Below are 26,988 nucleotides of genomic sequence, written 5' to 3' on the forward strand. Positions count from 1 at the left end.
GCTGTTATACTTTCTCTTGGAAAGCTAATACAGACAATGAGAGCCTTTTTTCCCCTTGCCCCTGCGATTTGGAAGAATGTCCCTGTGTTGAATTTGGCGTTCGTTGGGCTCTCTCTGGAAAAGCGTGGTAATCCATGGATGTCTGTTGATCTTTCTAATTGGCGATGTGGTTCTACTCTGACATGGGGAAAGTACACCAGGATGTATGAGCTGTAAGGGGATCAGCTCAGTGGTGGTCAACATCTCATGTCAACATAGACAGACCATAAAAACCACTACATTTTCTTTTAGACCTAATAGAAATTCTATGGATGAAACAGAGCAGCCCAGTTAAGGAAGGCAGTTTATTTTTCAAGTTCCACCTGTACGCTCCTTCAACTGGAAAAGACTATCACTCTAGTTACCCAAAGTGAAAAATGGCAAGGACATATTTTTTTAAATAAAAAAGTAACAGAACTTCTGTTTTTATTATTGAAAATAGATACAGAAATGAAAGTGTGTTTACAAAAACAAGAGTACAGTTCCATATGACAAACATTCTCCATAAAAAATAAGTATGAAAACACTGATCTGCAAGCGCATTGAGCCAAAAGTGTATTTTTGTACAAAACTAAGAAATCATTCAACAGGACTCCTCTCTGTACCATTTATCAAGGCTACTAAGAAGATAAGATATCCCTCTTATTTTCCAACATGATATATATACAACGTGTTGTATCAGAGGATGTAAAATGTTGCCAGTGGAACACTGTGAAGTATGAGCGTTTGCTTTAAGGGACGTGTCTTTTGAAAAAGTTAGTTGAAAAAAATACTTTCTCTCCATATACATATAAATACATTTATGCTGTGCAAATTGCAAGTGTAAAGACCTCCCATGCACAGCCACCCCATATATCAGGGCTAATGAAGGAGAAGTATTGGTTTGGTGCGAGACGTCCTCTGCATATGTGCTTATTTTCCTTTTTGGTTTTAGGTGACTTCAAGGGGAAGATGCAGGTGCGTCATGTGCCATTGCTCGGTCAACATTCATACAATGAACTACTGGCACAGGAGGTTGGTGGCACCGTAATTGGGGAGGACGGGCTCGTGATAATGACTGGAGGGGAATTAGTGGAATGTTTTCAAATACAGCAAATACATGGTTTCCATATGTTTAATGCCATTCCATTCACTCCGTTCCAGCCATTATTATGAGCCGTCCTCCCCTCAGCAGCCTCCACTGGTTAGTGGATATGTGTGAGAGTGGACTTCATGTTAATATTTACAGCATTATCTTCTCTGAAGGTGTATATTGAACTAGGGCTGGATTCAATTTGTTTCGCTGAAGCGTTACAGATTGCGTGATGGAAATGTTAAGGTAATTTCCCATTGAGCCGACATATGCAGCGTTTACCATGAATGCAGTCTCCGCTAACTCGGGAATATTGCCTTTAAATTTCAATCGTGCTGCAACGCTGAGCTTCAGCGATATGGATTGAATAGAGCCCTAAGACTGACCAAATTATGGGACAATTCTTGCACCATGAATCGGTCACTGAATGAAACCATGAAATTCCGGCAGGTTGTCTGAAACTCTACAACTTGTACTGTACAGCAAAAGCGTTGCATTATAACCCATTTCCTAGAACTCGGAACATGGCATCAAACACTTTGATAAATAATATTATACACGTTATCAAAATAAGTTTCAGGGAGCCAGCTTCCCATTATTAAAACAAAAAAGATACCTACTGTATGTTTGTTACCTCACACTGTTAGTTAGAAGTTTCTCCATTTATCTCATACTATGTTCTTTTTATCCCTTTGCCTTTTTGTCATGTTTGATAAATAAGATAAGGCTATTACATATGGACATTATATTAACCTGACCCGGAGATCCTGTACAGGTTTTTACATGGCTGGGGTTTGGAGGCGGATGGATGGGGATATGTAGCATCCAGAGACTGATTGGATGCGTAGAAGGACCCTTCCTGCCACCTTCCCAGCCGGTTTGATATGTACTGTATATCCTTCGGGCTTCTCCACAGACAGCTTTGGGGGGGTCCTACCATTTGCCAGGAATGGCCGTTCCACACTCATACCATGACACGTAGGTGACGTGAGAGTTCCCTCCTATCTGACCAAAGTTGACCGGCTCTTGTCTCATAGCCCTGTAATACCCTGTATGTAACAGACAAAATTAAGTGAGGGGCTGAACTTTGAGTCGTTTTAGACATTGTGAAAATGCAGTTGTTTTCAGGCATGGATATTAAGCATTTTCTTAACAGGTTCTCAATCCAACAATTGAAAGATAGATGTGTCAGTGCTGTAGCTTGTACCTTCTCTTGCTGGCAGCTGGTCAGCCCTGACTTGGTTTCCTGTCCTTCCATCCAGGAACGAGTCTACAAACTGACAGTGGTCCTCACCATGGCCAGTCTGGTCCCCAATGTTGTAAAATTTACCTGTAAAGTTATTAGGGGAAAAAGTTGTCGAAAGGGATGGCCATTTAAACTGATCTACAGTACTGTTCTCTACTATAGACACTGAGTGCCGGAAGCAGAACTGACCGTTGAGAGAATCACTCAGATATATCTTGTATCGGAGGGAGTTGCAGAGCTGGATGCCCACAAACTTGCGGTACCAGGTCCTTTTTACGTACTGCTTGCCATTGCACTCCGAGTATGAGTCTGTCTTGAAGGGGAACTGGGTCCAGATGGCATCTTTTCCTACAGGAAATAGTTAGAACGTGGAATATCATAAATATTAGAACGTGGAATATCAAAGGCATGAATCATGAAACAAAGATAATAATGAAGAAAATAGAGATGAGTAGAAGCCCAAATGTATATTTGCATTCCCAATCAGAGTTGTCTTTTTAGTGTATCACAGCCTTTTACTACTGATGAAATGAAAGGGAAAATAAAATGTCTCCATTCATTTAGCTGTGTAAATGTTTGGTCTGGCTGTGAGTTGGGCGTGGAAGAAGTGAGCTCATAGATATTGGATGGAGAGCAGTGTACTGCTGCACTGGGGCACTGTGGCCTGAGTCTCCACAGACTCTCGCTGTGCCAGGCCAGACCTTCATTAGATCATCCATTCATTCAGCCTGGTGGAATGTGTCACCTGGGACCGGTGCTCAGGACAGATCACAGACTGTGGGGCTTACCTGAGACATTCTCACTCACACGTGGGTCCGCTGCAGGACGGAGGGATGGAGAGATGAAGAAAAAGAGGCAGAGAGAGAAATGTGAGTTAGTAGGTGCTTTCAAATGTCTTCTTCTCAGAATAGACTGTAGAAATGGTTCTACATTTTGAAATAAGTTGGTGATTCTCCTAAATAAAAGACCACAAAACCACATGTCTTGTAGCAAAGCCATACAAAATCTACAGAAAGTAATTTAGTCCACTCTGGCACTGAAGAGCCAGTCTGATATGGTAGTGTGGGACTCCAGGACAAATCATTTGCCTTCAAACTCCTCATCATCTCTCACATAGAGGGTAAGCCTCAGTGAGCCAATGAGGCCCAGCGGTGAGGTCCTCCCAGAAGCATAAAAATGACCTGATTCCCTACTTGCCATTCATTTATGATACGCTGTTGTATTAGTGAGTTTGATTGAGTGTGTTGTGAGCTGCAATGCAGGGTGAGGGAGAGCTGGCAGCCGACAGCACTCCTGGGGTTGGAGGCAGTTTACATGGAGAGGCAGCAGCCAATGTTATGGAAATGGAGTGGCCATGCTGAAATCATTAGGTTAACAACAGCTAGTTAATTACAGACCCCTACACCGGTAAGTGGTGGACCGCCAGACATGACTGGAGCTGGCTGACGAGACTGTGCGTTAGTACGTTTGTACGTGCGTATTTTAGTGGATGCTTGTTTCTTTGTTTAACGCCAAATGCCTGACCTTGTCAACAGATGGCCTACGCAAAAGGCCAGATGTGGCTCTTGAACTTTTAACTGACTCCTGACTCCTTAATGAGGCTTATTAGTGCTGGCCTAGAAAACAACGTGGCCCATACTGTACCTGATTCAGTGTTGAAGGACACAGGCTCACTGGGTGGCCCCTCTCCAAGCTCGTTCTTGGGTTTCACCTTGAACTCGTAGCTGTGAGGTAAGAGCAGGAAGTGTCACTATCAGAAGGTCTCACAGCGATTATCCTACCGACTCGCTCCAGATTCCAATTTCCGCTCCATTTCCAATTGCAAGCAATCATTTCCACAGAATCAGATTTTCCTCTAATCCTCACAGCGTTTAAAGTGGACACGGTATTTTGATGGAAACGTAGTGTATTCTTGTTCGGCCTTGTTGTTACAGCAAGGAAAGGCTCTAGTATTGCCTCCCTATTTATCTCTTCTCCAGACAGTGCAGTCCAGAGAGCCAGAGTCCCTCCCGCTAATGTCTCCTCCATATGAGATGTTCAGACACAGCGATTGGTCCACCACGTGCCAGCAGCCTCAGCAGGCTCAGCTCACAGGAAGCCCTGGTTTATATTCTATCACTTCTTTAATGTCAAATACTCCCATATTCAGGCTTCATTAAAAACCTAGGGAGCGTGGTGGCCCTCCCTCTGCTCTCCACACGTGAAGAACCTTTCTTCTCCAACTATGCAAGAGAGAAGTGCAGGTCCTGATCTTAACCAGACATAGCTAGCTAGCTTATCCTTCTGACAAAAGTAGTAATAATACAATGAATAATTAAAATGTTGTATTATTTCCATGAACGAAAGCCTTTCAGAAAGTTTAAGCTTCACAAACATTTACATTTGAGTTATTTAGCAGACTTATGGTAGCGAGTGCATTTTCATACTTTTTCAAAGCTCTGAAAAAAGCTACCGTCTGAGGACTGAGAGAGAGCATACCGAGAGAATACAATGTGTTGTATCAATCTGAAACACAGGCACAAAGATGTTATATTATATACCTGCTCTCGGGTTTGAGGTTCTCTACTGCAGTGTGAGTCTGGTTGGTGGTCAGGATGGAGACCTGAGTACCATCTGGTCCCTTCGTCGTGGAGATGACCTCATATTCTACACAACAACCAGGAAATCACTGTTGAATTCAAGAATTCACCAAGTATCCCAATATTCAGAGTCACACTTTCCAATGTACACTACCGTTAAAAAGTTTGTGGTCACATAGAAATGTCCTTGTTTTTCAAAGATCATTTTTTGTCCATTAAAATAACATCAAATTGATCAGAAATACAGTGTAGACATTGTTAAATGTTGTAAATGACTATTGTAGCTGGAAATGGCAGATGTTTTAATAGAATATCTACATAAGCATACAGAGGCCCATTATCAGCAAACGTCACTCCTGTGTTCCAATGGCACGTTGTGTTAGCCTTGTAAAATGATAAACTTAGATTAACTAATTGATCATAAGAAAACCCTTTTGCAATTATGTTAGCACAGCTGAAAACTGTTGTACTGATTAAAGAAGCAATAAAACTGGCCTTCTTTAGACTAGTTGAGTATCTGGAGCATCAGCATTTCTGGATTCGATTACAGGCTCAAAATGGCCAGAAACAAAGAACTTTCTTCTGAAACTCGTCAGTCTATTCTTGTTCTGAGAAATGAAGGCTATTCCATGCGAGAAATTGCCAAGAAACGGAAGATCTCGTACAATGCTGTGTACTACTCCCTTCACGGAACAGAGCAAACTGGATCTAACCAGAATAGAAAGAGAGTGGGAGGCCCCGGTGCACAACTGAGCAAGAGGACAAGTACATTAGAGTGTCTAGTTTGAGAAACAGACGAAATGAAGTCCTCAACTGGCAGCTTCATTAAATAGTGCCTGCAAAACACCAGTCTCAACGTCAACAGTGAAGAGGCGACTTTATTTATCAGGACAACAGTTTTCAGCTGTGCTAACATAATTGCAAAAGGGTTTTCTAATGATCAATTAGCCTTTTAAAATTATAAACTTGGATCAGATAACACAACATGCCATTGGAACACAGGAGTGATGGTTGCTGATAATGGGCCTCTGTACGCCTATGTAGATATTCCCCAAAAACATCTGCCATTTCCAGCTACAATAGTCATTTATAACATTAACAATATCTATTGTACTGTATTGTATACTATTGTATTTCGGATCAATTTGATGTTATTTTATTAATGGACTTTTTGGGGGTGCTTTTCTTTGAAAAACAATTACATTTCTAAATTTCCCCAAACTTTTGAACGGTGGTGTATGTTGCTATGCATTTGCATTGTAGTTGGAGTACATAGACAGGCACAGTGTCCCACTCTCCCCACCTGTGGTGTCGTTGTCTGTCTTTTCCCAGTCTAGAATGATGAAGGAGGGGCATCCCTCCACCGTTACCACGGTGAGGTTGTAGGGCGGAGACTTGGGCGGGGCTGTCACATTTGTCTCCCCGCCCTCCTCCTCTGGGAAGTAGCTGAGAGAGGTGGTGATGGAACAAGGCTCGTCTGGTTTCTTGTCCGTCTTGTAGACTACATGGGGTGCTTAGGGAAGAGAGATCACATTTAAAGGATCCCTGCACTGCTGGTTCAAAATTAACATTTAGTCATTTTCTGTCCGGGACAATAGAAGTACATGATAGTTACAAGAAGGGTTTTTTACTTACCAACGAAACGTTTCTTTCCCAATGCGTCCACGTCAGAGGCTGGTAGGGAGCTGAATAATGAGGAGTTCTCCCAGGTTTCAAACCAGATGTCTGTGAGAGGATCAGAAAGGACAAGGATATGCTTTAGAGCTCCACAAAACACATTTAAGGATTGTCCTCACATGGGGCACCAATAATGTAGGTTTTCTTAGGACATCATTTAGCTCTGAATTTTGATCGGTTATACCGTTGGCTGATGGTGCAGTCGTTGTTGTGTGTCTGCGGTCTTGCTTGGCAGGTTTAGTCGTCACTGATGGAAACTTCTTGAAAATGGAGGCCTTGTCTGTTTGCTTCAAGACATTCAGCTTGTCTGTAGAGAACAGAGTTTGGCAAAGCACAGAGTTTACAAAAAAAAAGGTTTGTTGGTTTTCTTGGCTTTCTCAATATTTCTATATTTGTTTAGAGGAAAGGTGCCTTTCGAGGTTGTAAACATAAGCTCAGCCAAATGACAAACTTCATGATGACAAAATACTCTTTCACTAACAGCTGGTTTATAATGGAGTTTGGGAACTGGTGTGTATACCCCCATTTCAGGCAGTGGATGATGTATAGAAAACTGCTCAATGTTCAATTATGTGTTATTATTACAACCAACTAAACCTTACTCATATCACCAGGTTTGCCAACCAGGTTGGTCTTTTTGTTGACAGGAATGGACGGACGAGATCCTGAAAAATAGAAATCAAAGGAAACAACAGTCAATCACATAATCACTAAACATGACAATTTCTGCGAGAACCATTCCTTTGTCTCTCTGATGGCATTATTTGCCTTGAAGAGGTCATCTTAAATGAAAAACAGTGGAACACTCTTTCACCGCCACTTGTAGAATAACCCAAATTCCTTGACCATTGTTGACACAATCGGCAATATCTAGAGAAAATCCTACATCAGGATTTCATCACGTATCTGACATGCACCATCTGTCATACACTGTTAGAGAAAAGCTTTCCAAAAAGGGTTCTTCTGCTGTCCCCATAGGAGAACCCTTTTTGCTTCCAGGTAGAACTCTTTGTGTAAAGGCTTCTACATGGAACCTAATAGGGTTACACCTAGAACCAAAAAGGGTTCTCCTATGGAGGACAGCAGAAGAACCCTTTTAGGTTCTAGATAGCACATCATACTGATGACCATGAGCTGTGGAAAATTATTGGAAGGAACTCTATGTGGACTGTATAAATAAACGGATGGTAAAACCCCATACCCTACGCCCAATGAACCTTAAAACATGAACAATCCTTTGTAATTCCTTGAGGTTTTACACATGTTCTGAAAGTTACCCAGAACGAAATGCTTAACCTGTTGCCAATTAGCGCTCTGTTGCATTGAGGCCAAATTCTTCACAATCAAGGAATTGTTCCTAATCCATAAGAAAATATGCTAAATGCAAAGCCCCAGTACATAAAAGCTGGTGTAGCTCTGAAACATTTTAGCTGGTAATATAAAACAATATGGGTCCATTACTTTCCATCAATTACATGTAAATATCCATGTTTGAAATACTGCCAGTTTGCAGTTAGCACTGCTTTATCCAACTCTACAGTTTCTAGAAAACATGGTTCTACTTAAAAAGAAAAGCTTTCCCGAACTTTGTTCATGCTGTCATTCAGGACAGCATATGTTATACATTTATAAAACTGTGACTGAAATCGGAGTAAGAATAGATATTTCTCTGCAATGACAGTGTTCTATGTAATCTTAAAACATTGCATTTTTCTAGCCACATGGAACCAGCATAGATCAAGATTACAAATGTTTCACAGGGTACAGAACATGCAGTGAAGCTTGCTCATAGGGGACTGCATGATCAAGTGACAAGCCACCAAACACAATCAATATTGACTGCTGACTTTTCTGCCTTTGCACTGTGACCAGTCTACTCATGCAAAAATATTAGTCCACTAAGTCTAGTTCATACAAACACAAATCTGTAACCAAATGCAAACATTGAATTCCTGTAGCTGATGAAAAGCTGATGCCATGCTCTCCTGATTGCATGATGGGTACTCTAAACACTGGCACCTCCACAGTGATGCACTAGCCTGTGAAGATTATTGTTCTTCTTAAGTCAATACTTGCAATCAGGCAAGAAGCATGTGGAACCTACCCAGGAAAATAGATGAAAATAACATTTGAGCCACCCTCCAAACAAAACGTCAAGTTCATTACACGGCGGCAGGGCTATTATAGAACACTTTATTTCTTAACATGTGGTAAGAGAAAGTGCAAAGCTTGGTGAGAAACACGCCAAAATAAGGTTCTTAAAAATAAGCTAATGACCCTCAGACGTCATACTTTCCAAAAAAGGAAAGTATTTTCCAAAGGCCCGGCTGAACTGAAGCCTTTGGTCGAATTCTTAGTGATGGTCGTCCAGTGTTTTGATCGAAACAAGATGTATTTTTACATCCAACATGGCCGACTCATGCAGTCTGGGCCGAAATGATGGCGATGGAAGCTAGCGTGTGTCAGCGTGGGCAGGGCTAGCTTTGCGCTGGGTGCAGATAAGACTGGATTCATGCCATTTTACCATAGAACTGGTCCTCAATGGAAGAGAAGCCTGAACGGCCCAAAACATCAGGGTTTATGTCCTCCAACAGCGAGTTGTTTGTGTTTGCTGCAGGAAAAGTACTAAGATTAAAACCTATTCCCAAACCTATTGTGGCTTTGAGGGAAATGTATGCGGGTCCAGACACTTGAAGACATCGATGATATCTGAACATATCAATTAAGATCTTTCAAAGAATCATCCTTGAGTATTCCACTGTCTTGCATTATCAGTAAAGACACAACCAATTGACCATAACATAAAACAGAGCACAAACATACAGTGAATGATGATGATAGACAACCCAACCACATCTCATGCTCAATAAGGACAGTACAGGACTGACATGCATACAATCATGCGCAGGGTGAAACCCAACCATAAGCAGCTCAACATTGATTTGACTTCCAGTTTGCCAGTTTGTGACAGAGAAACAGCATTGGTTATGTAGCTCGGCATACAAAGAGCCTGATCTTTGAAGACCTCTGAAACTGCTTCAGTTTCTGCCTGGAAAACATGAACTGAGTTTCCCCACCACCACAAATGGGTACTAACACAGGCTTACCTCCCTAAAAAGAGCAGTGATTACTTAATACCCCTTTGATTACTCGTTGTCATAAGCTTTGAAGCCTGCAAAAGCATTGAATCTGCAGAAGCTTGCATTAAAACCAAGAACACCAAGACCCTTGGACAGATGGCAACGTATGGATAGACAGACTGACGGGCTGATGAATGGATGGATGGTTAGACAGACACATTATTGACAAACAAAATGAATGGGTGAAGGACACCGATATTGGTTGATGATGCCGCCACAACGCCAACAAACTGTATGGGTTAATGGATGAGAGACACAGAGGAGAAATATCAGCTCTTTTTACCCATTCTCAGTCTGTTCCAAACAACTGGTTTGGGAAGGCCGGTTCCTTTGTGATGCTTACCATTGGCTGTGGAGAAGAAGAGTGACTGTTATGGAAAAAGCAGCTAGTATTGTTAGCTCAGACTTAATTCTTCAGGAAAAAAGAGATTAAAGATGAATCTCCCAACAGGCCTTGTGAGGAGGAAAATAAATAGGAAAAGGAGGTGATGGACCAGTGGAGAGTCCTGTCAGAGCTTCAGCCTCAAGTGAACAACGTGTTTCCCCAAAGACAGTGGAAAGCTCTGTCTTAACATGGCTGACCCGTGCTGCAACCAGAATCTACGACATGCTGACCGTATCTGACAGATCTTTCTAAAAGTAGCAGTGACTTCTTCAGATGGTGCAAGAGTCGAGAGATGGATAGATTGGACAGCCATGACAAATCTTGACCGCGACGATGACAAGCTACGTCGAAGCATGACTGATCACGCTCTCTACATGCAGGGTGAAATTAGGCACTTGATGCCGAACCAACTCTGCAATCTTTGCCTGACCTCAATCTCTGCCCAGATATGACAACATTTCTGGTTGGTTTGGAGGAAGTCCTGCACACTTGTTACACAGGGTTTGTGGGGCTAGAGAGGATTTCAAGAAAACCACACGGAGATGACATAGTAGGAGGAAGAGGAGGAGGAGGAGATGAGGAAGAAGAGGAGGAAGTGGAGGAGAAGAAAAGTGGACAGAGAGATTCCATTACCCCCTGATGTCCTGGAGGTCTGTGATGAGTTATTAGCCCTACGAAGAAGGGATGAGGAAGAGGAAGGGGAGTCTTGTCTTGAGCCATCAGTGAAGGGAAAGAGAGGGTTTGTGGCAGCAGGAGACTTCATGGTCCTGCCTATCAGTGTGATGGCCGGGCTATGGGGTTTCAAATTTCTCTGACTGCCTTGACCTAGAAAACCACAAAAACAATTGTAGAACCTGTTACAATGTGTAGTTTCAATGTCTGTTAAAGACACATTTGTTGTGCCATTCAGGTGTTAGGGAACTACAGAGCCACGGCCCTTAGTGGGGTTCGTGAGGATGATTCAATCAATGATCTCTCAAATAAACCTGCGGCATTCAATAGTGTAGTTTGATTGAAGGCATCTACTGTAGTTCCCTTAACTCATGTTAGCCTTGTTGTTATAAGTGTTGCATGTTTTTTTTGTGTACTTTTAATTAATTTTGTGACATAAACAATATTTACTATAGGATTTTTCAAGCATTTTTCATCCTAAAGCTTCCACAATCAGTCATAGATGCTGCTGGGGCTAAGCAGTGCAGCGTAACCATGACTGTCAGATTGTGTATGCCATGCAGATATGGATAATGCAGTAATGTGGTTGATAATGTGGTGGATGGTGCAATAACGGGCATTCAGTCCAACTCCTGATCATGACCTGTGGACCAATGAGTGTGCATTAAAGCTGAACAACAACACTGAAGCTGTGAACCAATGAGTGTGCATTAAAGCTGAACAACAACACTGAAGCTGTGAACCAATGAGTGTGCATTAAAACTGGACAAAAACACTGAAGCTGTGAACCAATGAGTGTGCATTAAAGCTGGACAACAACACTGAAGCTGTGGACCAATGAGTGTGCATTAAAGCTGGACAACAACACTGAAGCTGTGGACCAATGAGTGTGCATTAAAACTGGACAAAAACACTGAAGCTGTGAACCAATGAGTGTGCATTAAAACTGGACAAAAACACTGAAGCTGTGAACCAATGAGTGTGCATTAAAGCTGAACAACAACACTGAAGCTGTGGACCAATGAGTGTGCATTAAAGCTGTACAACAACACTGAAGCTGTGGACCAATGAGTGTAAATTAAAGCTGCACAACAACACTGAATAGGCTAGTATTGTTAGCTGAGACTTAATTATTCAGGAAAGAAACAGATTTGAGATGAATCTCCCAACTGGCCTTGTGAGGGGGAAAATAAATAGAAGAAAAAAAGACAGGACAAAAACAGATGTGATTTTGTGTGGAAAGGTAGCGTGTTATACAGTATGTGATGGACCAGCGGAGAGTCCTGTCAGAGCTTCAGCCTCAAGTGAACAACATGTTTCCCCAAAGACAGTGGAAAGCTCTGTCTTAACATGGCTGACCCGTGCTGCAACCAGAATCTACGACATGCTGACCGTATCTGACAGATCTTTCTAAAAGTAGCAGTGACTTCTTCAGATGGTGCGAGAGTCGAGAGATGGATAGATTAGACATCCATGACAAATCTTGCCCACGGAGATGAAAAGCTATGTCGAAAACATGACCGATCACGCTCTCCACATGTTGTGCAAGGTGAAATTAGGCACTTGATGCCAAACCAACTCTGCAATCTTTGCCTGACCTCAATCGCAGATATGATATGACAACATTTGTGGTTGGTTTGGAGGAAGTACTGCACGCACACTTGTTACACAGGGTTTGTGGGGGTCGGGGAGATTTCAAGAAAACCAAAAGGAGATTACATAGTAGGAGGAAGAATAGGAGGAGCAGGTAGAATAGGAGCAGGAAGAAGAGGAGGATGAGGAGAGGAAGGAAGGAAAAGGGGAGGCAGAGAGATTCCATTACCCCTTGGTGTTCCGGAGGTCTGTGATGAGTTATTAGACCTGTGAAGAAGGGATGAGGAGGAGGATGAGGAAGAAGAGGAGGAGGAGGATGGGGTATCTTGTCTTGAGCCATCAGTGAAGGGAAAGAGAGGGTTTGTGGCAGCAGGAGACTTCATGGTCCTGGCTATCAGTGTGATGGCCGGGCCATGGGGTTTCAAATTTCTCTGGTTGCCTTGACCTAGAAAACCACAAAAACAATTGTAGAACCTGTTACAATGTGTAGTCTCAATGTTAAAGACAATGCTGTTGCGCCATTCAGGTGTGCTGGGAGCCACGGCCCTTAGGAGTGGAATAGTGGGGTTAGTGAGGATGATTCAATCAATGATCTCTCAAATGATCTGCAGCATTCAATAGTGTAGTTTGATTGAAGGCATCTACTGTAGTTCCCTAACATGAGCTCTTAACTCATGTTAGCCTTGTTGTTATAAGTGTTGCATGTTTTTTTGTGTGTACTTTTAATTAATTTTGTGACGCAAACAATATTTACTATAGGATTTTTCAAGCATTTTTCATCCTAAAGCTTCCACAATCTTGAGGAATAGAGTCATAGATGCTGCTGGGGCTAAGCAATGCAGTGTAACCATGACTGTCAGATTGTGTATGCCATGCAGATATGGATAATGCAGTAATGTGGTTGATAATGTGGTGGATGGTGCAATAACGGGCATTCAGTCCAACTCCTGATCATGACCTGTGGACCAATGAGTGTGCATTAAAGCTGAACAACAACACTGAAGCTGTGGACCAATGACTGTGCATTAAAGCTGTACAACAACACTGAAGCTGTGGACCAATGAGTGTACATTAAAGCTGTACAACAACACAGAAGCTGTGGACCAATGAGTGTACATTAAAGCTGTACAACAACACAGAAGCTGTGGACCAATGAGTATGCATTAAAGCTGTACAACAACACAGAAGCTGTGGACCAATGAGTGTACATTAAAGCTGTACAACAACACAGAAGCTGTGGTCTGAGATGATGGTGACACAGTGGACAGCAGACAGACAGTGGAGTGTACGTAGACCAGCCGAGGCAAAACACAGTGAGAGCATTCATACGATGAAGTCATCGTTACCCAAGTTGTTATTATTGGCTTTCTCACTGCCCAGGGCGGGGGTTAGCAGTGATGCTCCTTTCTGTGATTCGCTGAGAGCTGTGTGGGGAAAAAATGGTTTTATCTGTTTCTGAAGGGTTACAGTGGTTTGTAGAGAAATTCAAGTTAGAGCTTCCTTGCCTATCTGTTACTCGGGCAGCCCTCTCAAAGACTACCCATTGAGTAAAGGAAAGCAAAGGATTCCTGCCTCACTTCATAAAAAGTTCAAATGTTTCAGTAAACATCTAGGCGTTTTCTCCGAAGAGAGTTAGGCATTTTAGATAACCTTTTTGAGGTGTGCCAGAGTATACTCTGATGCCCTTAACATGACATTACAGACTGTAAAAGAAGGGGAAGGTAAAAGAGAGTTGAAAGGTGGAAATTACCAGAGGAAGGGTTATGTGTCTTCACTGTGGCGCTAGTAGGTCCCCTGGGTTGGGTCTTTCCCTGTTGCTTTTCACCGGGTGGAGAGGGGTTGTTAAGGACAAGGGTGGCAGAGGAGGTACTGGGGGTTTTGGTGGGCAGGAGTTGGGGGGGGGCAGGAGGGAGGTCCACGAGATGAGAGGAAGCATTTCTAATACTGTTTCCTCCATCTGGGTGAGAGAGAAGAGGGAGGTCAACTTTGATTATGGGGACTGGAATCTATGGAGTCATATAAGGACATACCTTATGGAACATTTTGATGCCCAATTGTTGAGGTCAATATCAACAGTTCATAGACAGGCATTCAAATCCATCTCTTTGGCTCTGAGATGAATGTCTCTGAATGCCTTTCATTGACTATATAAGATTGTAGTTATTTATATTTTTTAAATAGTGGATGCAGGTTGATTTAACTTTGTCACATAATGTAGTTGTACCTCATTGAAATACACACAGAAAGTCTTGAAAATATAATTGGAAGGAGTATTTAGAGGGACAGAAGGGGTACAGAGCAACTTTGTGCTGCCTTTCCCTAATGGGAAATTGAAGCACGTTTTTTGCATGCAGTGTTGTCATGCAGACTGTTGAAACCCAGCATTGCCACTGGCTTTAAGTGCAACAACTCTGTAAACCAATGAGATGACAGGGATGAAACATGGAGAGAGATGATTGAGATGGCTGAGAAAGACGTCATGGTGTGTGGACACAAACATAAGAAATGATGGATTTTGATGGACACTGCTGTAGAGAGAGAGAGTCACAGAGGTTGTGGGAATGGACATGGGAAGAACAAACAGCAGAACAATTGAAAAAGGATGGATGAATAGATCAATGGATGAGCTATGGGTGAAAGAAAGAAAGAAAGAAAGAAAGAAAGAAAGAAAGAAAGAAAGAAAGAAAGAAAGAAAGAAAGAAAGAAAGGAAGAAAGAAAGAGAGAGGGAGAGAGGGAGAGAGGGGTAAAGGTAAAGTGCAGAGTTGGACTGATACAGTATGACGGGAAACTGAGCAAAACAAGCAGCCAATCCTCTCACAGCGCCTGAGGTCTAAGCAAAACAAAATCACCGTCATGCGTGCCCTTTGCATTTGCTCTGGCAGAAACTTATGCGTATACTTCCAACTCTGTGGCGGCACCGTCCTGTGCCACCACCATCTCCACGATCCAGGGACTTTCTACCTCTCAGTGGACTCAAGGCATGCCAGCATGCAGCCAATCACAACGAACAGCTGCGGTTCTCACCCCCCACCCCAGCCCACCCCTCCTCTCGCAGCAGCGTAGTGGACATAGCCAAGCGATGACTGACTGCGAATAAAGCTTGATATGATTCAAAATGTCAGTCTCTGTTTACCCAGTGGGAACTGTGGCCATTGAGGCTCATTGGAGCGGGGGTCAGGTCTAGCTTCCAGGTGTCTCTCTGGTGGTGCTGTAGAAAATAATATCACTTTTCATAAAGTGTGAATAGGAACGAAGTGCAAAGGTAGCGAAGTGTTTGACCACAGAAATGTTTGACCACAGAAGGTCGTTAAAGACAGTGAAAATAGTAGTGTTTTTGGCAACAATAATACATTCAAAAACAATGTGAAAAGTTAAGTGCTTTAGAATGAGAGAGAGAGTAATCACCAAAAGATGTCTTGGGAGCTCCTGGGAAACCTTGGTTTTTGGTCAGAGGGAGTCTAGGCTGAGTCTTATTGTGAATAGCTGGGGGAGAAAGGGAATCAAGAGGAGATAGGCAGGATTTGAAGTAGCTACAATATACTCCCTATGTCTAAAGTAGTGATGCTGTAAACCAACACTGTACATTACATAGGCATATTAAATTATTAAAACAGTGTAAAGGCATTACCATATTAAAACAGTGTAAAGGCATTACCATATTAAAACCGTGTAAAACAGTGTAAAGGCATTACCATATTAAAACAGTGTAAAGGCATTACCATATTAAAACAGTGTAAAACTGTGTAAAGGCATTACCATATTAAAACAGTGTAAAGGCATTACCATATTAAAACAGTGTAAAGGCATTACCATATTAAAACAGTGTAAAACAGTGTAATATGCATCTATATCCTCAGAAAACAAGGGTAAGTAGCATTTAACTGTCTGGACTTATATACCTGGAACAATATCATGACATCTACATTCCTGTACATTGGAATAAAGCTTAGGTAACGGTGTTGCCTGGACATGCATATTGACATGTAGCATTCCTCGCTGTTTCATTTGGATGCAATATAAAAGTTCTGGTTTCAAGTGATTACACTGAAATGGCTTACCTGGACGAGGTGGGAAAAGTGCACGGGACATGGGTGGTTTCTGAGAAACAAAAACAATCTACAGTTGGTGGACGGTTTTATTGCCACAGCCACAGTTCATATGTCAACGCTAATACGCTACCTGTGCTAAAGTCATGTTTTTGTTTTATGGTGAGGATAGCGTTGTGCTTTGTGCTGTCTCCCCTTGAGTGCTACATCACTGAGAGTCTCCTTTGAGACATCTAGCGTACCTAATGTGCCCTTCAGCCTCCCTTAACGGCACATACATCACTCCTGACTTCTGCCTGGAAAAGCCACTTCACCAGAAAACATTTATGGTCTGCTGTCTACACTTCACTTACTGGTACCTGACTTAGCCTAACTGACACACACACGCACGCACAAGGGCCATATGACAGTCACACTTGCATATAAGCTGCAAAATCAAAATAGCCACCATGAAAGAGATTGGAAAAAGGATTAGGCTGGGTTTCTGTATAGCTCTTTGTGACATCTGCTGATGTAAAAAGGGCTTTAGAAATAAATACATCTGATTGATTGATTGTGAGTAGGCAGAAAGACAATGTCAGAGTAAGCGCGTCATGTGTTGATTTGCGATGTTCTGCCTGTCACAGCAGGGCTGTGAGGTGACCCTCTTAAACCCACGTTAAAGAGTCTCTCAGGCCGGGTGCTGGGGTCAGACAGGGGAAGCAGACAGCAGTTTATCGACTCTACTCTGGTCTTATACAGCTCAGCTATGCTCTGCTTCTCACCCTCTCTCACCACCTTTGTATATTCTCCCTCCACAGTGACAGCAGGAAATAGAAAAATATTTTCTTGAAGAAAAAATGAGAGAGAATACGTATGCCTGTGGAAGAGATTTAATACAGAGACTGAGAGTCCCGTAGGTCATAGGTTCTTATGCTGTATGGCCAACAAACACAGCACATACCATTGGCTTCACAATAGGGGTCCGGTGCTTGTAGGGTTTCTGGATGCTTTTGTCTGCAAAACATGGAGAAGAAGATGTAAACAATTGTTATTCTGAGAAGAGAGTGTCGGTAGGTCATCTTTTGAAAGTCTGGCAAGTAGGAACAATAAAACACAAAATGGCTCACATGATATGGATGTTTTATTCTTTGTTCTTGAGCCACAAATATTTCTTACAGACTTCTTCAAAAATAAAACAAGGAGGTACTGCCTGAACTCTCTGATTTTCATTTTCCTAAGTATGATATACATACCGCCCATGCAGGGTTGGGAAGTAACTGATTACTGTAATCTGTAATGTAATCTGATTACCCCCCCCCCAAAAAAACTGTCAATGTAATCAGTTACATTTCCATCTGAAATATTGTAATCAGATTACAGATACGTTTTAAAAACTAGATGACTACTTCTTGGATTACTTTTAAATTCGGAAAGGATGTTTGCTCAAAAAATAAATATATTATGACACCTTTCTGTTTTCTCAATGGCATTCAATTCAGCATTGAAAAGAAGCCGGTAAGTTTACGTTTGTTCCACTTGAGCAAGTCTGACCACAAGTCAGAGACCACTTTGATGACACAACAAATGTGTTTGATGGATCCTTTTTGTCTTCTTCTAATGCCTCTTAAGGGGAAAGTAATCCAAAAGTAACTGAAAGTAATCAGATTATGTTACTGAGTTTGGGTAATTCAAAAGTAATCATTACTGATTACAATTTTGGACAGGTAACTAGTAACTATTACATGTAGAAAGTAACCTACCCAACCCTGCGCCCATGTTGGTTTTGTGAATGACAGGCTTGCTCCAGATTCCGCTGCGTTCGTCTTTGTTGGAGCGGACCCCAAACTCATATGGGGTGTCGGGCTTCAGGTTGTCAACCACAGTGTCGCTGGTGGGGCAGGTCTGGTAGATCCACTTCCTGTTCCTCTCCCTGTAGCGGATGGTGTAGTGTCTGCATGGGAGGGACAAACAAGGCACAGTAAACAACATGCTGATTCTTGTACAGTAGCTGTGCATCTTTATGGCAAACTCTAACCTTTGGAAAATTCTGCCTTCTTTTCTCATCGACCAGCAAAGCACAGCAGGCGTGCTCCACATCATACAGTATGGGTGTACTGTATGATGTACTGTATGACAGCTCTACGGCTGTGGTCTGATGAACCATATGTTAAACAAGCTTCCTCCGTTAGCTATTGTTAATTCTGTCTCCGATATCTCAGGTCATCTCGTCAGTGTCAACCGATCCCTTTTCATGCCCTCAGGGATTGTCTTTCTGGGTAGCGCTGCCGGCAGTAGCCAAGCAGTAAACAGAAGGAACTGATATTAGCTTTTAATAAGCCACCAGATAGAAGGGGGAACTCTCAGCTGTAACTTAGGTCGAGATTTCCAACGACTCCTCCAACTTACGGAGTGGGGGAAATTCTAGAATGTTTTAAGGTGAAGCATAAATCGAGTGATGGAAAAGTGTGTTTGTGTCCCAGCAGTACAGTCCATGTATTCTCAGTCAACTCCTGCACACACCTGTGTTGGAAAAGACCTCGGTCCATTCCCATGCTCCATTTTCCATAGAAAATAAATGGCACACATTCTCAACGTTTCTCTACAGAACTGTTATGCGTCATAAATCCTCCAAGGTTCGATGGCACAGTACATTGAATGCAGGGTATGAGTTTAAATCTAGTCAAGCCTCCATACAGTATGTCATCTTTATATATAGCTGGCAATAACAGCCTGGTATTCAGATCTCAGTGTGTGCACATGATTTCAACTAGATCCTTCTCTTTTGTGAAAAGCAGATAGTCTGAATGCCTTAACAGTGTGTAACTGCATTCACCTGTCATCCATTTTGAGCTGAGTGAGGCTGTTTCTGTGGAAGCTTTGGCCTGAGAAATGCAACATGGAACTGGAACCAGATGCCTGGCTGGCGGTGCGGTAGGGTATAACTCACCCGTCTTCCAAACAGTCGTTCATGATGTTGCCTGCTTCGTAGGGCGTCTTCAGGAAGGTTCCCCAGGACAGCAGCACAGAGGTTGGGGTGACGGAGCCAATAACCAGGTGGAGTGGCTTCTCCAGGTTGACCTTTCCTGTGAGGACAAAGGTCAAGGGTCATACACTATATTTGCAACAGATTTGATGACCTGATTTAACCTTTTAGATGCGTAGACAGACTGCTGCAGGTACCTGTGCATTGTTTCTTTACGTCGTTGCTCGGGATTGGCTGGACAGCAACAAGATACTTGGGTTCAGCGTCTGAAAGGTTAAAAAATAAAACGTTGTCACATTGATTTCTCTGTCATGGAAAAAGGAATATACCAGAAGGGGGGAAATATTGTCCTGGGCAGTGAAAGAAGGGTTTGGGAAGAAAGAGTCCTGCTGACGCCTGGTGAGTCACTACCCAGCCAGGTCTCTGGTGTTAAGGAGATGGGCTGAAACTATTCAAATCTGCTGTAAACAGAAACAGAGCAGATACACAGATGAAAGAGCTTGACTTTAAGCACAACAGATGTAAACAAACAGTCGTTCAGATGGTAAGTTGAAATGCAGTTGAGGTGCTTGAACTCCTTGGAACAATGGAACGTTGTCCAACCTGCAGAGACTTTAATAAGTACAGTAAATTCTCTAAGGGGTTTATATTATCCACCCACAATCTAACTGTTGTCTATTCTTATAATACTTGCCCAAATGCAAACAGTGTCTGAGGCTAGCTAGGAGGGGTGAAATATGGGTATGGATCTGGAGCACAGTTAAGACACATCTGGCCGCTTGGATTCAATGTGCTATAAAAACAGTGATCCAAAAATATTGTGTTTCTATTGCATGAGAATGGCGAGCTCATTAATGAATAACTATACAGAACAAAATAGACAGGATGTGAAGGGTGGAGCACTAAGGGCCTGACTAGGTCCTGGTGTTCAATGGATTAACATAAAGCCAGAGCACCTGAGCTGGCATGCCAGGAGCAGGAGCAGGCTGGCATGGATCGAAGCTGGCACAATGTTATGGGTGGGGCATTGGACAAATGATAGTCACTTAAGTTAAGAGTCAGCACAGAAGAGGATCCCAGAGAGTCACAGTAACACAACCATATCCTATTGGACTACTACGTGTGTCATTATTGCTGAGAAGGTTCTGTCTGCCCTCTGCTCTCTCGTTGGTTCCCTCTGGGCTCTCTCGTGATGAGGTACTTCCATCAGGTGTTCTGGAGGGGCACCTGAGACCAATTTAACTCGGGTCTTTGTCGTTGTTGTTTTTGTACGTGGTAACAGCTTGTACCAGTGAGAAATGATGTTTGATCACTTCTGTTGTCTCTCACATAGGTGAAAGGGCTCAAGCAAAAGTGACTTAAAAGCTGTTCCGCATTGAACAAACAGCGCTCCTTTCACTGATTGGGGAGCCAGCCAAGGGAGTTGTTCCATTCTCTTTAGTCTCTGGTTCCTTTCTACTCTAACACTTCATAGCCAATAGCCATTGAGACCTTTTCATACGACAAGAGGAAACCTGTTCCTGACCTGCTCTCATTTCGTGCCTATCATAAATCCAAACAGATCAACACAAAACAGCAATAAAGGAACCATATTTGTTTGATTTAATTATGAAAACACTCCGATGTTTACTTTAACTCAAGTGATTTTAGTGAGTGGGAGTATCAAGAAAAATAAGCAACAGCGTATCATTCGAATTCTAACATAAGCATGTGGTTTCACGCTCAATAGATGATCTACACAAGCTGTAAAGTAATCTTCCACTGGCCCTGTGCTGCCCTGCTAAGGTGCCGTAGTGGGCTGGGATGCTGGGATGTATCTCATGAGAGGCTGTGGTTGATGATGAATGGAACCCATTGAGCTGCAGGAAAGGGTTTTAAAGAGGAAAGTCAACACTGTGGAATGCTTAGTGTAACTCCTGTCCTTTTCACCCTGTTTGGAGAATCTCTGTGCTCTACAAAGACAGGTTGCTAGGTTTCTCAGAGGAACGGTTTCTCACCCATACTGACGTATGTTGGAGATACAATATACACTGTTATGTTATGACTATCTGATGAATCCCTGAGAGTCAATAGGTTAGTGTGTGTGTGTGCGTGGTCTTACCATAGACTGGTCTTACCTATCTCAGTCTCGTAGGGCTCTCCATTCTCAGGCAGCTGGATGAACTGTTTAGAGAACATGCTGCTGCCGTAGCCCAGGATGTAGCCCTCCAGCTTGGTGTCAGGGTTGGGCCGGACAAACTTCATCACGATGGTGTCGCCCGTAGCGTTGATGCGAACCTTCATGTTCTGTCTTCTCACTGTTAAAGGCCAACAAGTAGAATAATACAGTTGAATTGCATTGTGGATATGATTAGTTGAACTGTGGTGCATTGCACCTAAAGATGCTAGTGCATTCCATCACAGCTAACCTTCAGCACCTCACATGAACATGAGCAGATTGCAAATACTGTGCAGAGCATTTGTGAATTGCATCGATAAGTGCTGCATTTAAGAAACTTCTGGACACAGATTAATTTAGGGGTAATTGCAAGAAAAACAGCTGCCTCTCCCCAGGTACCCAAGGGATTAATCAAATAGGATTGTGTTTGTGGTTTTCAGGAAACAGACTGCAGTACTCTTCAACTGCAGCCAATATTACCCTGAACGCATACAGGAGATGGGATACTTGATTCCCCCATCAGTCATAACATTGGACTATTAGGATACACCCAAAGGACTTTAAACCCACTGATATCGTCAGGCTTGAGGGTGTGCGTAAGCACAGGACAGGTCAAATTAGAAGGTGAAATGCAATGGAGGATGTAACTCTTGAAGATTGAGCTCCAAAGAGTTCAGAAAAGTCATTATTAAAGAACAGAGGCTAAATAGCTGTCTGGGAAATGTCCTGAACATGAGTAATGGAGCTCATTTGAACCTGGTAATACGGCTCTTTAGCTTTGGAAAAGGCTTTCCCTTGTCTACCAGGTTCCCGTTTCCCACCATGCAGGAACTGGACTGATTCAGCTGCTGGGTTAAAGAGGCTGTTAAATGCTAATGAAAAGCAGGCTTAAAATGCCACATAAAGGGGATCAAGATGGTGTTCGGAAAAGGATGTTGTGGCAGTTTTTTGTCGTCACACACATCAGTCAACAGCCCGCCCTTTTAATGCCCATGCAGGCAAGAGGCAAGGCGAGCGTTCTGGCCCCCCCCACTAACCCCAATCATCACTCAGAGCATTAATTAGGTTTTAGCGATAGCCTAATCACTCCCATTCACAGAGCAAACTTGGGACGAACCTTGGATATAATATTGGAGCCTTCATTATCGATGACCCACGAACCTCTTCAATCAAATCAAACTTTATTTGTCACATGCGCCGAATAGAACAAGTGTAGACTTTACTGTGAAATGCTTACTTACAAGCCCTTAACCAACAGTGTAGACTTTACTGTGAAATGCTTACTTACAAGCCCTTAACCAACAGTGTAGACTTTACTGTGAAATGCTTACTTACAAGCCCTTAACCAACAGTGTAGACTTTACCGTGAAATGCTTACTTACAAGCCCTTAACCAACAGTGTAGACTTTACCGTGAAATGCTTACTTACAAGCCCTTAACCAACAGTGTAGACTTTACTGTGAAATGCTTACTTACAAGCCCTTAACCAACAGTGTAGACTTTACCGTGAAATGCTTACTTACAAGCCCTTAACCAACAGTGTAGACTTTACCGTGAAATGCTTACTTACAAGCCCTTAACCAACAGTGTAGACTTTACCGTGAAATTCTTACTTACAAGCCCTTAACCAAGAGTGCAGTTCAAGAAGAAGAAAATATTTACAGGGATAGACTAAAATAAAAAGTAATAATAAAAAGTAACACAATAAGAATAACAATAACGAGGCTATATACAGGTGGCACCGGTACCAAGTCAGTGTGCAGGGGTACAGGCTAGTTGAGGTAATCTGTAAATGTAGGTGGGGGCGAAGTGACTATGCATAGGTAACATACAAACAGTGAGTAGAAGCATTGTACAAAAGGGGGGGGGGGGGGGTCAATGTAAATAGCCCGGTAGCGATTTTATGAATTGTTCAGCAGTCTAATGGCTTGGGGGTAGAAGCTGTTGAGGAGCCTTTTGGTCCTAGACTTGGCGCTCTGGTACAGCTTGCCGTGCAGTAGCAGAGAAAACAGTCTATAACTTGGATGATTGGAGTCTCTGACAATTTCATGGGCTTTCCTCTGACACCACCTATTATATAGGTCCTGGATGGCAGGAAGCTTGGCCCCAGTGATGTACTGGGCCGTTCGCACTACCCTCTGTAGCACCTTGCGGTCAGATGCCGAGCTGTTGCCATACCAGGCGGTGATGCAACCGGTCAGGATGCTCTTGATGGTGCAGCTGTAGAACCCCATGAGGAGGTGTAAAACAAACAAACAACCATATTTGTGTGGTGGGTGAATTAACTGTTTACATGGATACTTGTGTCCATTTCTCTTCTCTCTTAACCCCAAAGAGTAATCTTGAATTCATTTCTCTTCTCTCTTAACCCCAAAGAGTAATCTTGAATTCATTTCTCTTCTCCGCTTAACCCCAATGAGTAATCTTGAATGGTTTGGAATATAATTGGAGGGGGGAAAGGATGTTCTGCTTGTCATGTTTCTGCTTTCGAAGATCATATTTCTAGTGGCGCCTTTGATTCTAACTGTCATTAATTAACGTATTTCCCCCGGCAACATGACATAACCTCTGCTTACCTCAAGACTCTTGTCATGTTATTGCTGACTCCCTTTAATTTAACAAGAAGGATGTTTTCAGTCTCTGGCTTTATAGCTGCAAATCCATAAGGTTTTTTTAAAGAGACCCTAGACTTACAAGGACTGTAATGTGTTTTCCTGTGTTTATAGAGGACCAGATGACCACTTCACCCCTTGTGGAGACATACAGATGAAGAGTGATTCTAGCTACAGGGGGAGAATGTGGAAGACATTATTATGTTACATAATACCAATAAATGTATACTAAAGCTTGTGGAAAGGCTTACTAAATGCAGGTTGACGTGTATTGTCATCCATCCTTCCCTGGAGGCAGAACTGAGAGATTTACGCCACACCCTTAGAAAAAAGGGTTCCAAAAGGATTATTTGGCTGTCCCCATAGGAGAGCCCTTTTTGGTTCTATGTAGCTCTTTTGGGTTCCATGTAGAACCCTCTGTGGAAATGGTTCTACATGGAACTCCGAAAGGTTCTACCTGGAACCAAAAGGGTTCTACATGGAACAAAAAAATTGCTCTTCCAAGGGTTCTCCTATGGTGACAGTCGAAGAACCCTTTTGGGTTCTATATAGCACCTTTGTTTTCCCTAAGAGTGCAGCTGCAAAGTCATAATTTGGCTATATTGTAAAAATGAATGGGGGGAAATGTGATTATTTTTAGGGGTCTTAGTTTAAGGTTAGGGTTAGGCGTAAGGGTACCGTACTAAACCACAAATTACCTCTATGTCCCGCAGCATAATCTCAAAACTTTTACTTGAGCAACCACTGTAGCAGTGTGGTTAAGGTTAGGGTTCATGTTAGGGTAAGGTTTCAAATCACATTTTATGACTTTGCGAGTATGCCAGCTACACTCTTAGCACCTTTTTTCTATCTAGAACCTTTAAGGTTTCTTCGGCTGTACCCACAAATGGTGTTAGCTATGTTGTGTTCTGTTGTCAATGAAGTTATCCTGCTCTTGACTAATGTTTCAAGTTTTACGTTTTTAATGTCACATGCACAAGAACAGTGAAATGCCTTGCTTGCAAACAAAAATGCAATAATCAATAACAATGTAATACTAGAAAAAGCACACAATAAATATGAGGAACACAATAAGTAAGTAAGCATACTTATATACAGGGTCAGTTCCAGTACCGTACTGTATTTACAATGTGCAGGGATACTGGTGTGATGGAGCTAGATATGTACAGGGGTATGGTGACTAAGCATTAGGATATATAATAAACAGAGTAGCAACAGCTTGTGTGTGTGTGTAATCAGTATAAATGTATGTGCATATTATGCATGAGTGAACAGATTATGGAGTGAATGGGTGTGTGAGTATGCATAGAGATAAAAGGTCACTAGTCCTTGTAGCTATTTGGTTAGCTATTTATCTGTCTTATTGCTTGGGGATGGAAGCTGTTCAAGATCCTGTTGGTGTCAGACTTAATACACCGGTACCGCTTGCCGTGCGGAAGCAGAAAGGATGGTCTATGTCTTGGGTGGTTGGAGTCTATAATGATTTTCCGGGCCTACCTTTCACACTGCCTGATATAGATGTCCTGTATGGCAGAGAGCTTGGTCCCAGTGAGGTACTGGGCTGCCCGCACCACCCTCTGTAGCGCTATGCGATCGAGGGCAGTGCTGCTGCCATACCAGGCAGTGATGCAGCCAGTCAAGGTGCTCTCAATGGTACAGATGTAGAACCTTTTGAGGATTTGAGTGCCCATGCCAAACTTATTTAACCTCCTGAGGGGGAAGAGGTGCTGCAAACTTGATGATGCTGTTGGAGTTGTGTGTGGCCACGCAGTCGTGGATGAACAGGGAGTAAAGGAGGGGACTAAGCACACACCCATGTGGGGCCCTCGTGTTAGGGGTCAGCAGGACGGAGGTGATGTTGCCTACCCTCACCACCTGAGGTCGGCCCGTCAGGAAGTCCAGCATCCAGTTGCAGAGGGAGAAGTTCAGACCCAGAGTCCTAAGCTTGGTGACGAGCTTAGAGGGGACAATGGTGTTGAACACTAAGCTGTAGTCAATGAACAGCATTCACACACAGGTATTCCTCTTGTCTAGGTGTGTGAGGGCAGTGTGGAGAGCAATTGAGATTGCGTCATCTATGGATCTGTTGGGGTGGTGTGTAAATTGGAGTATGTCTAGGGTGTCTGGGATGGTGGAGTTAATGTGTGTCATAACCAGCCTCTCAAAAGCACTTCAAGATTACAGAAGGAAGTTCTACAGGGCGGTAGTCATTGTGGCATGAAGCCTTAGAGCTCTTGAGAACAGAAATGATGGTGGTCATCTTAAAACATGTGGGGATTACAGACTGGGACAAGGAGAGGTTGAAAATCACAGTGAATATGCCAGCTGTTCTGCGCATGCTCTGAGAACGCGCCCTGGAATAATGTCGGGCCCCACGGCCTTTCGGGTATCGATATGATTAAAGACCTTTCTTACGTCGGCCTCAGAGAGCGAGATCACCCAGTCCTCTGAGACGGTGATGGCCCTCACGCCCGGCACGATGTTGTTGTTGTCCAAGTGTGCATAAAATGCATTGAGTTCGTATGAAAGAGAGGCATCGTTGATATTAAGAATTCCCAGTAACAAAGTCGTCTAGAAAAAACAATGATTTTTAATTAAGCATTAGCAGCAGGCATGTTTGATTTGGCCAACTGTGAGTCTTCAGATGACAGATTGTATGCGATTATCAGTATCCGTCTTCAATCTCTTAAGCTATCTTTGGGTTGTTTGTTCTACAGATTGGCATTAGCATCCTGTTGCCTTCTCAAATGGTGGGAAAGCATGGAAGTTTGACACTTAAGACATGTGTAATCATGCATGGTGG

General features: G+C 42.8%; 1 protein-coding gene across 13 annotated transcripts in view; it reads right to left on the reverse strand.

The window, feature by feature from the left end:
• Positions 1 to 330: 330 nt before the first annotated feature.
• Positions 331 to 26,988, reverse strand: part of LOC109890465 (target of Nesh-SH3) — a 29,223-nt gene continuing 2,565 nt past the window's right edge. Inside the window, exons 2-25 of one of the 13 annotated variants that reach the window (XM_031792890.1) lie at positions 21,533 to 21,712; positions 19,613 to 19,681; positions 19,380 to 19,515; positions 18,193 to 18,383; positions 17,394 to 17,446; positions 16,463 to 16,502; positions 15,810 to 15,887; positions 15,538 to 15,612; positions 14,154 to 14,360; positions 13,750 to 13,827; positions 12,633 to 12,848; positions 10,772 to 10,963; positions 10,037 to 10,102; positions 9,138 to 9,224; positions 7,216 to 7,278; positions 6,798 to 6,920; positions 6,572 to 6,661; positions 6,240 to 6,449; positions 4,898 to 5,003; positions 4,002 to 4,081; positions 3,146 to 3,175; positions 2,547 to 2,705; positions 2,319 to 2,441; positions 331 to 2,160 (exon numbers count right to left, since the gene is read on the reverse strand). In XM_031792890.1, coding sequence (XP_031648750.1) covers positions 2,045 to 2,160; positions 2,319 to 2,441; positions 2,547 to 2,705; positions 3,146 to 3,175; positions 4,002 to 4,081; positions 4,898 to 5,003; positions 6,240 to 6,449; positions 6,572 to 6,661; positions 6,798 to 6,920; positions 7,216 to 7,278; positions 9,138 to 9,224; positions 10,037 to 10,102; positions 10,772 to 10,963; positions 12,633 to 12,848; positions 13,750 to 13,827; positions 14,154 to 14,360; positions 15,538 to 15,612; positions 15,810 to 15,887; positions 16,463 to 16,502; positions 17,394 to 17,446; positions 18,193 to 18,383; positions 19,380 to 19,515; positions 19,613 to 19,681; positions 21,533 to 21,712 — 2,768 coding nt within the window. In that variant the 3' untranslated portion in view covers positions 331 to 2,044. The remainder of the gene's footprint in view (positions 2,161 to 2,318; positions 2,442 to 2,546; positions 2,706 to 3,145; positions 3,176 to 4,001; positions 4,082 to 4,897; positions 5,004 to 6,239; positions 6,450 to 6,571; positions 6,662 to 6,797; positions 6,921 to 7,215; positions 7,279 to 9,137; positions 9,225 to 10,036; positions 10,103 to 10,771; positions 10,964 to 12,632; positions 12,849 to 13,749; positions 13,828 to 14,153; positions 14,361 to 15,537; positions 15,613 to 15,809; positions 15,888 to 16,462; positions 16,503 to 17,393; positions 17,447 to 18,192; positions 18,384 to 19,379; positions 19,516 to 19,612; positions 19,682 to 21,532; positions 21,713 to 26,988) is intronic. The other 12 variants (XM_031792891.1, XM_031792892.1, XM_031792896.1 and 9 more) reach the window with 12 other exon arrangements.

Source organism: Oncorhynchus kisutch, linkage group LG16 (genome assembly GCF_002021735.2).
Source record: "Oncorhynchus kisutch isolate 150728-3 linkage group LG16, Okis_V2, whole genome shotgun sequence".
NCBI lineage: Eukaryota > Metazoa > Chordata > Actinopteri > Salmoniformes > Salmonidae > Oncorhynchus > Oncorhynchus kisutch.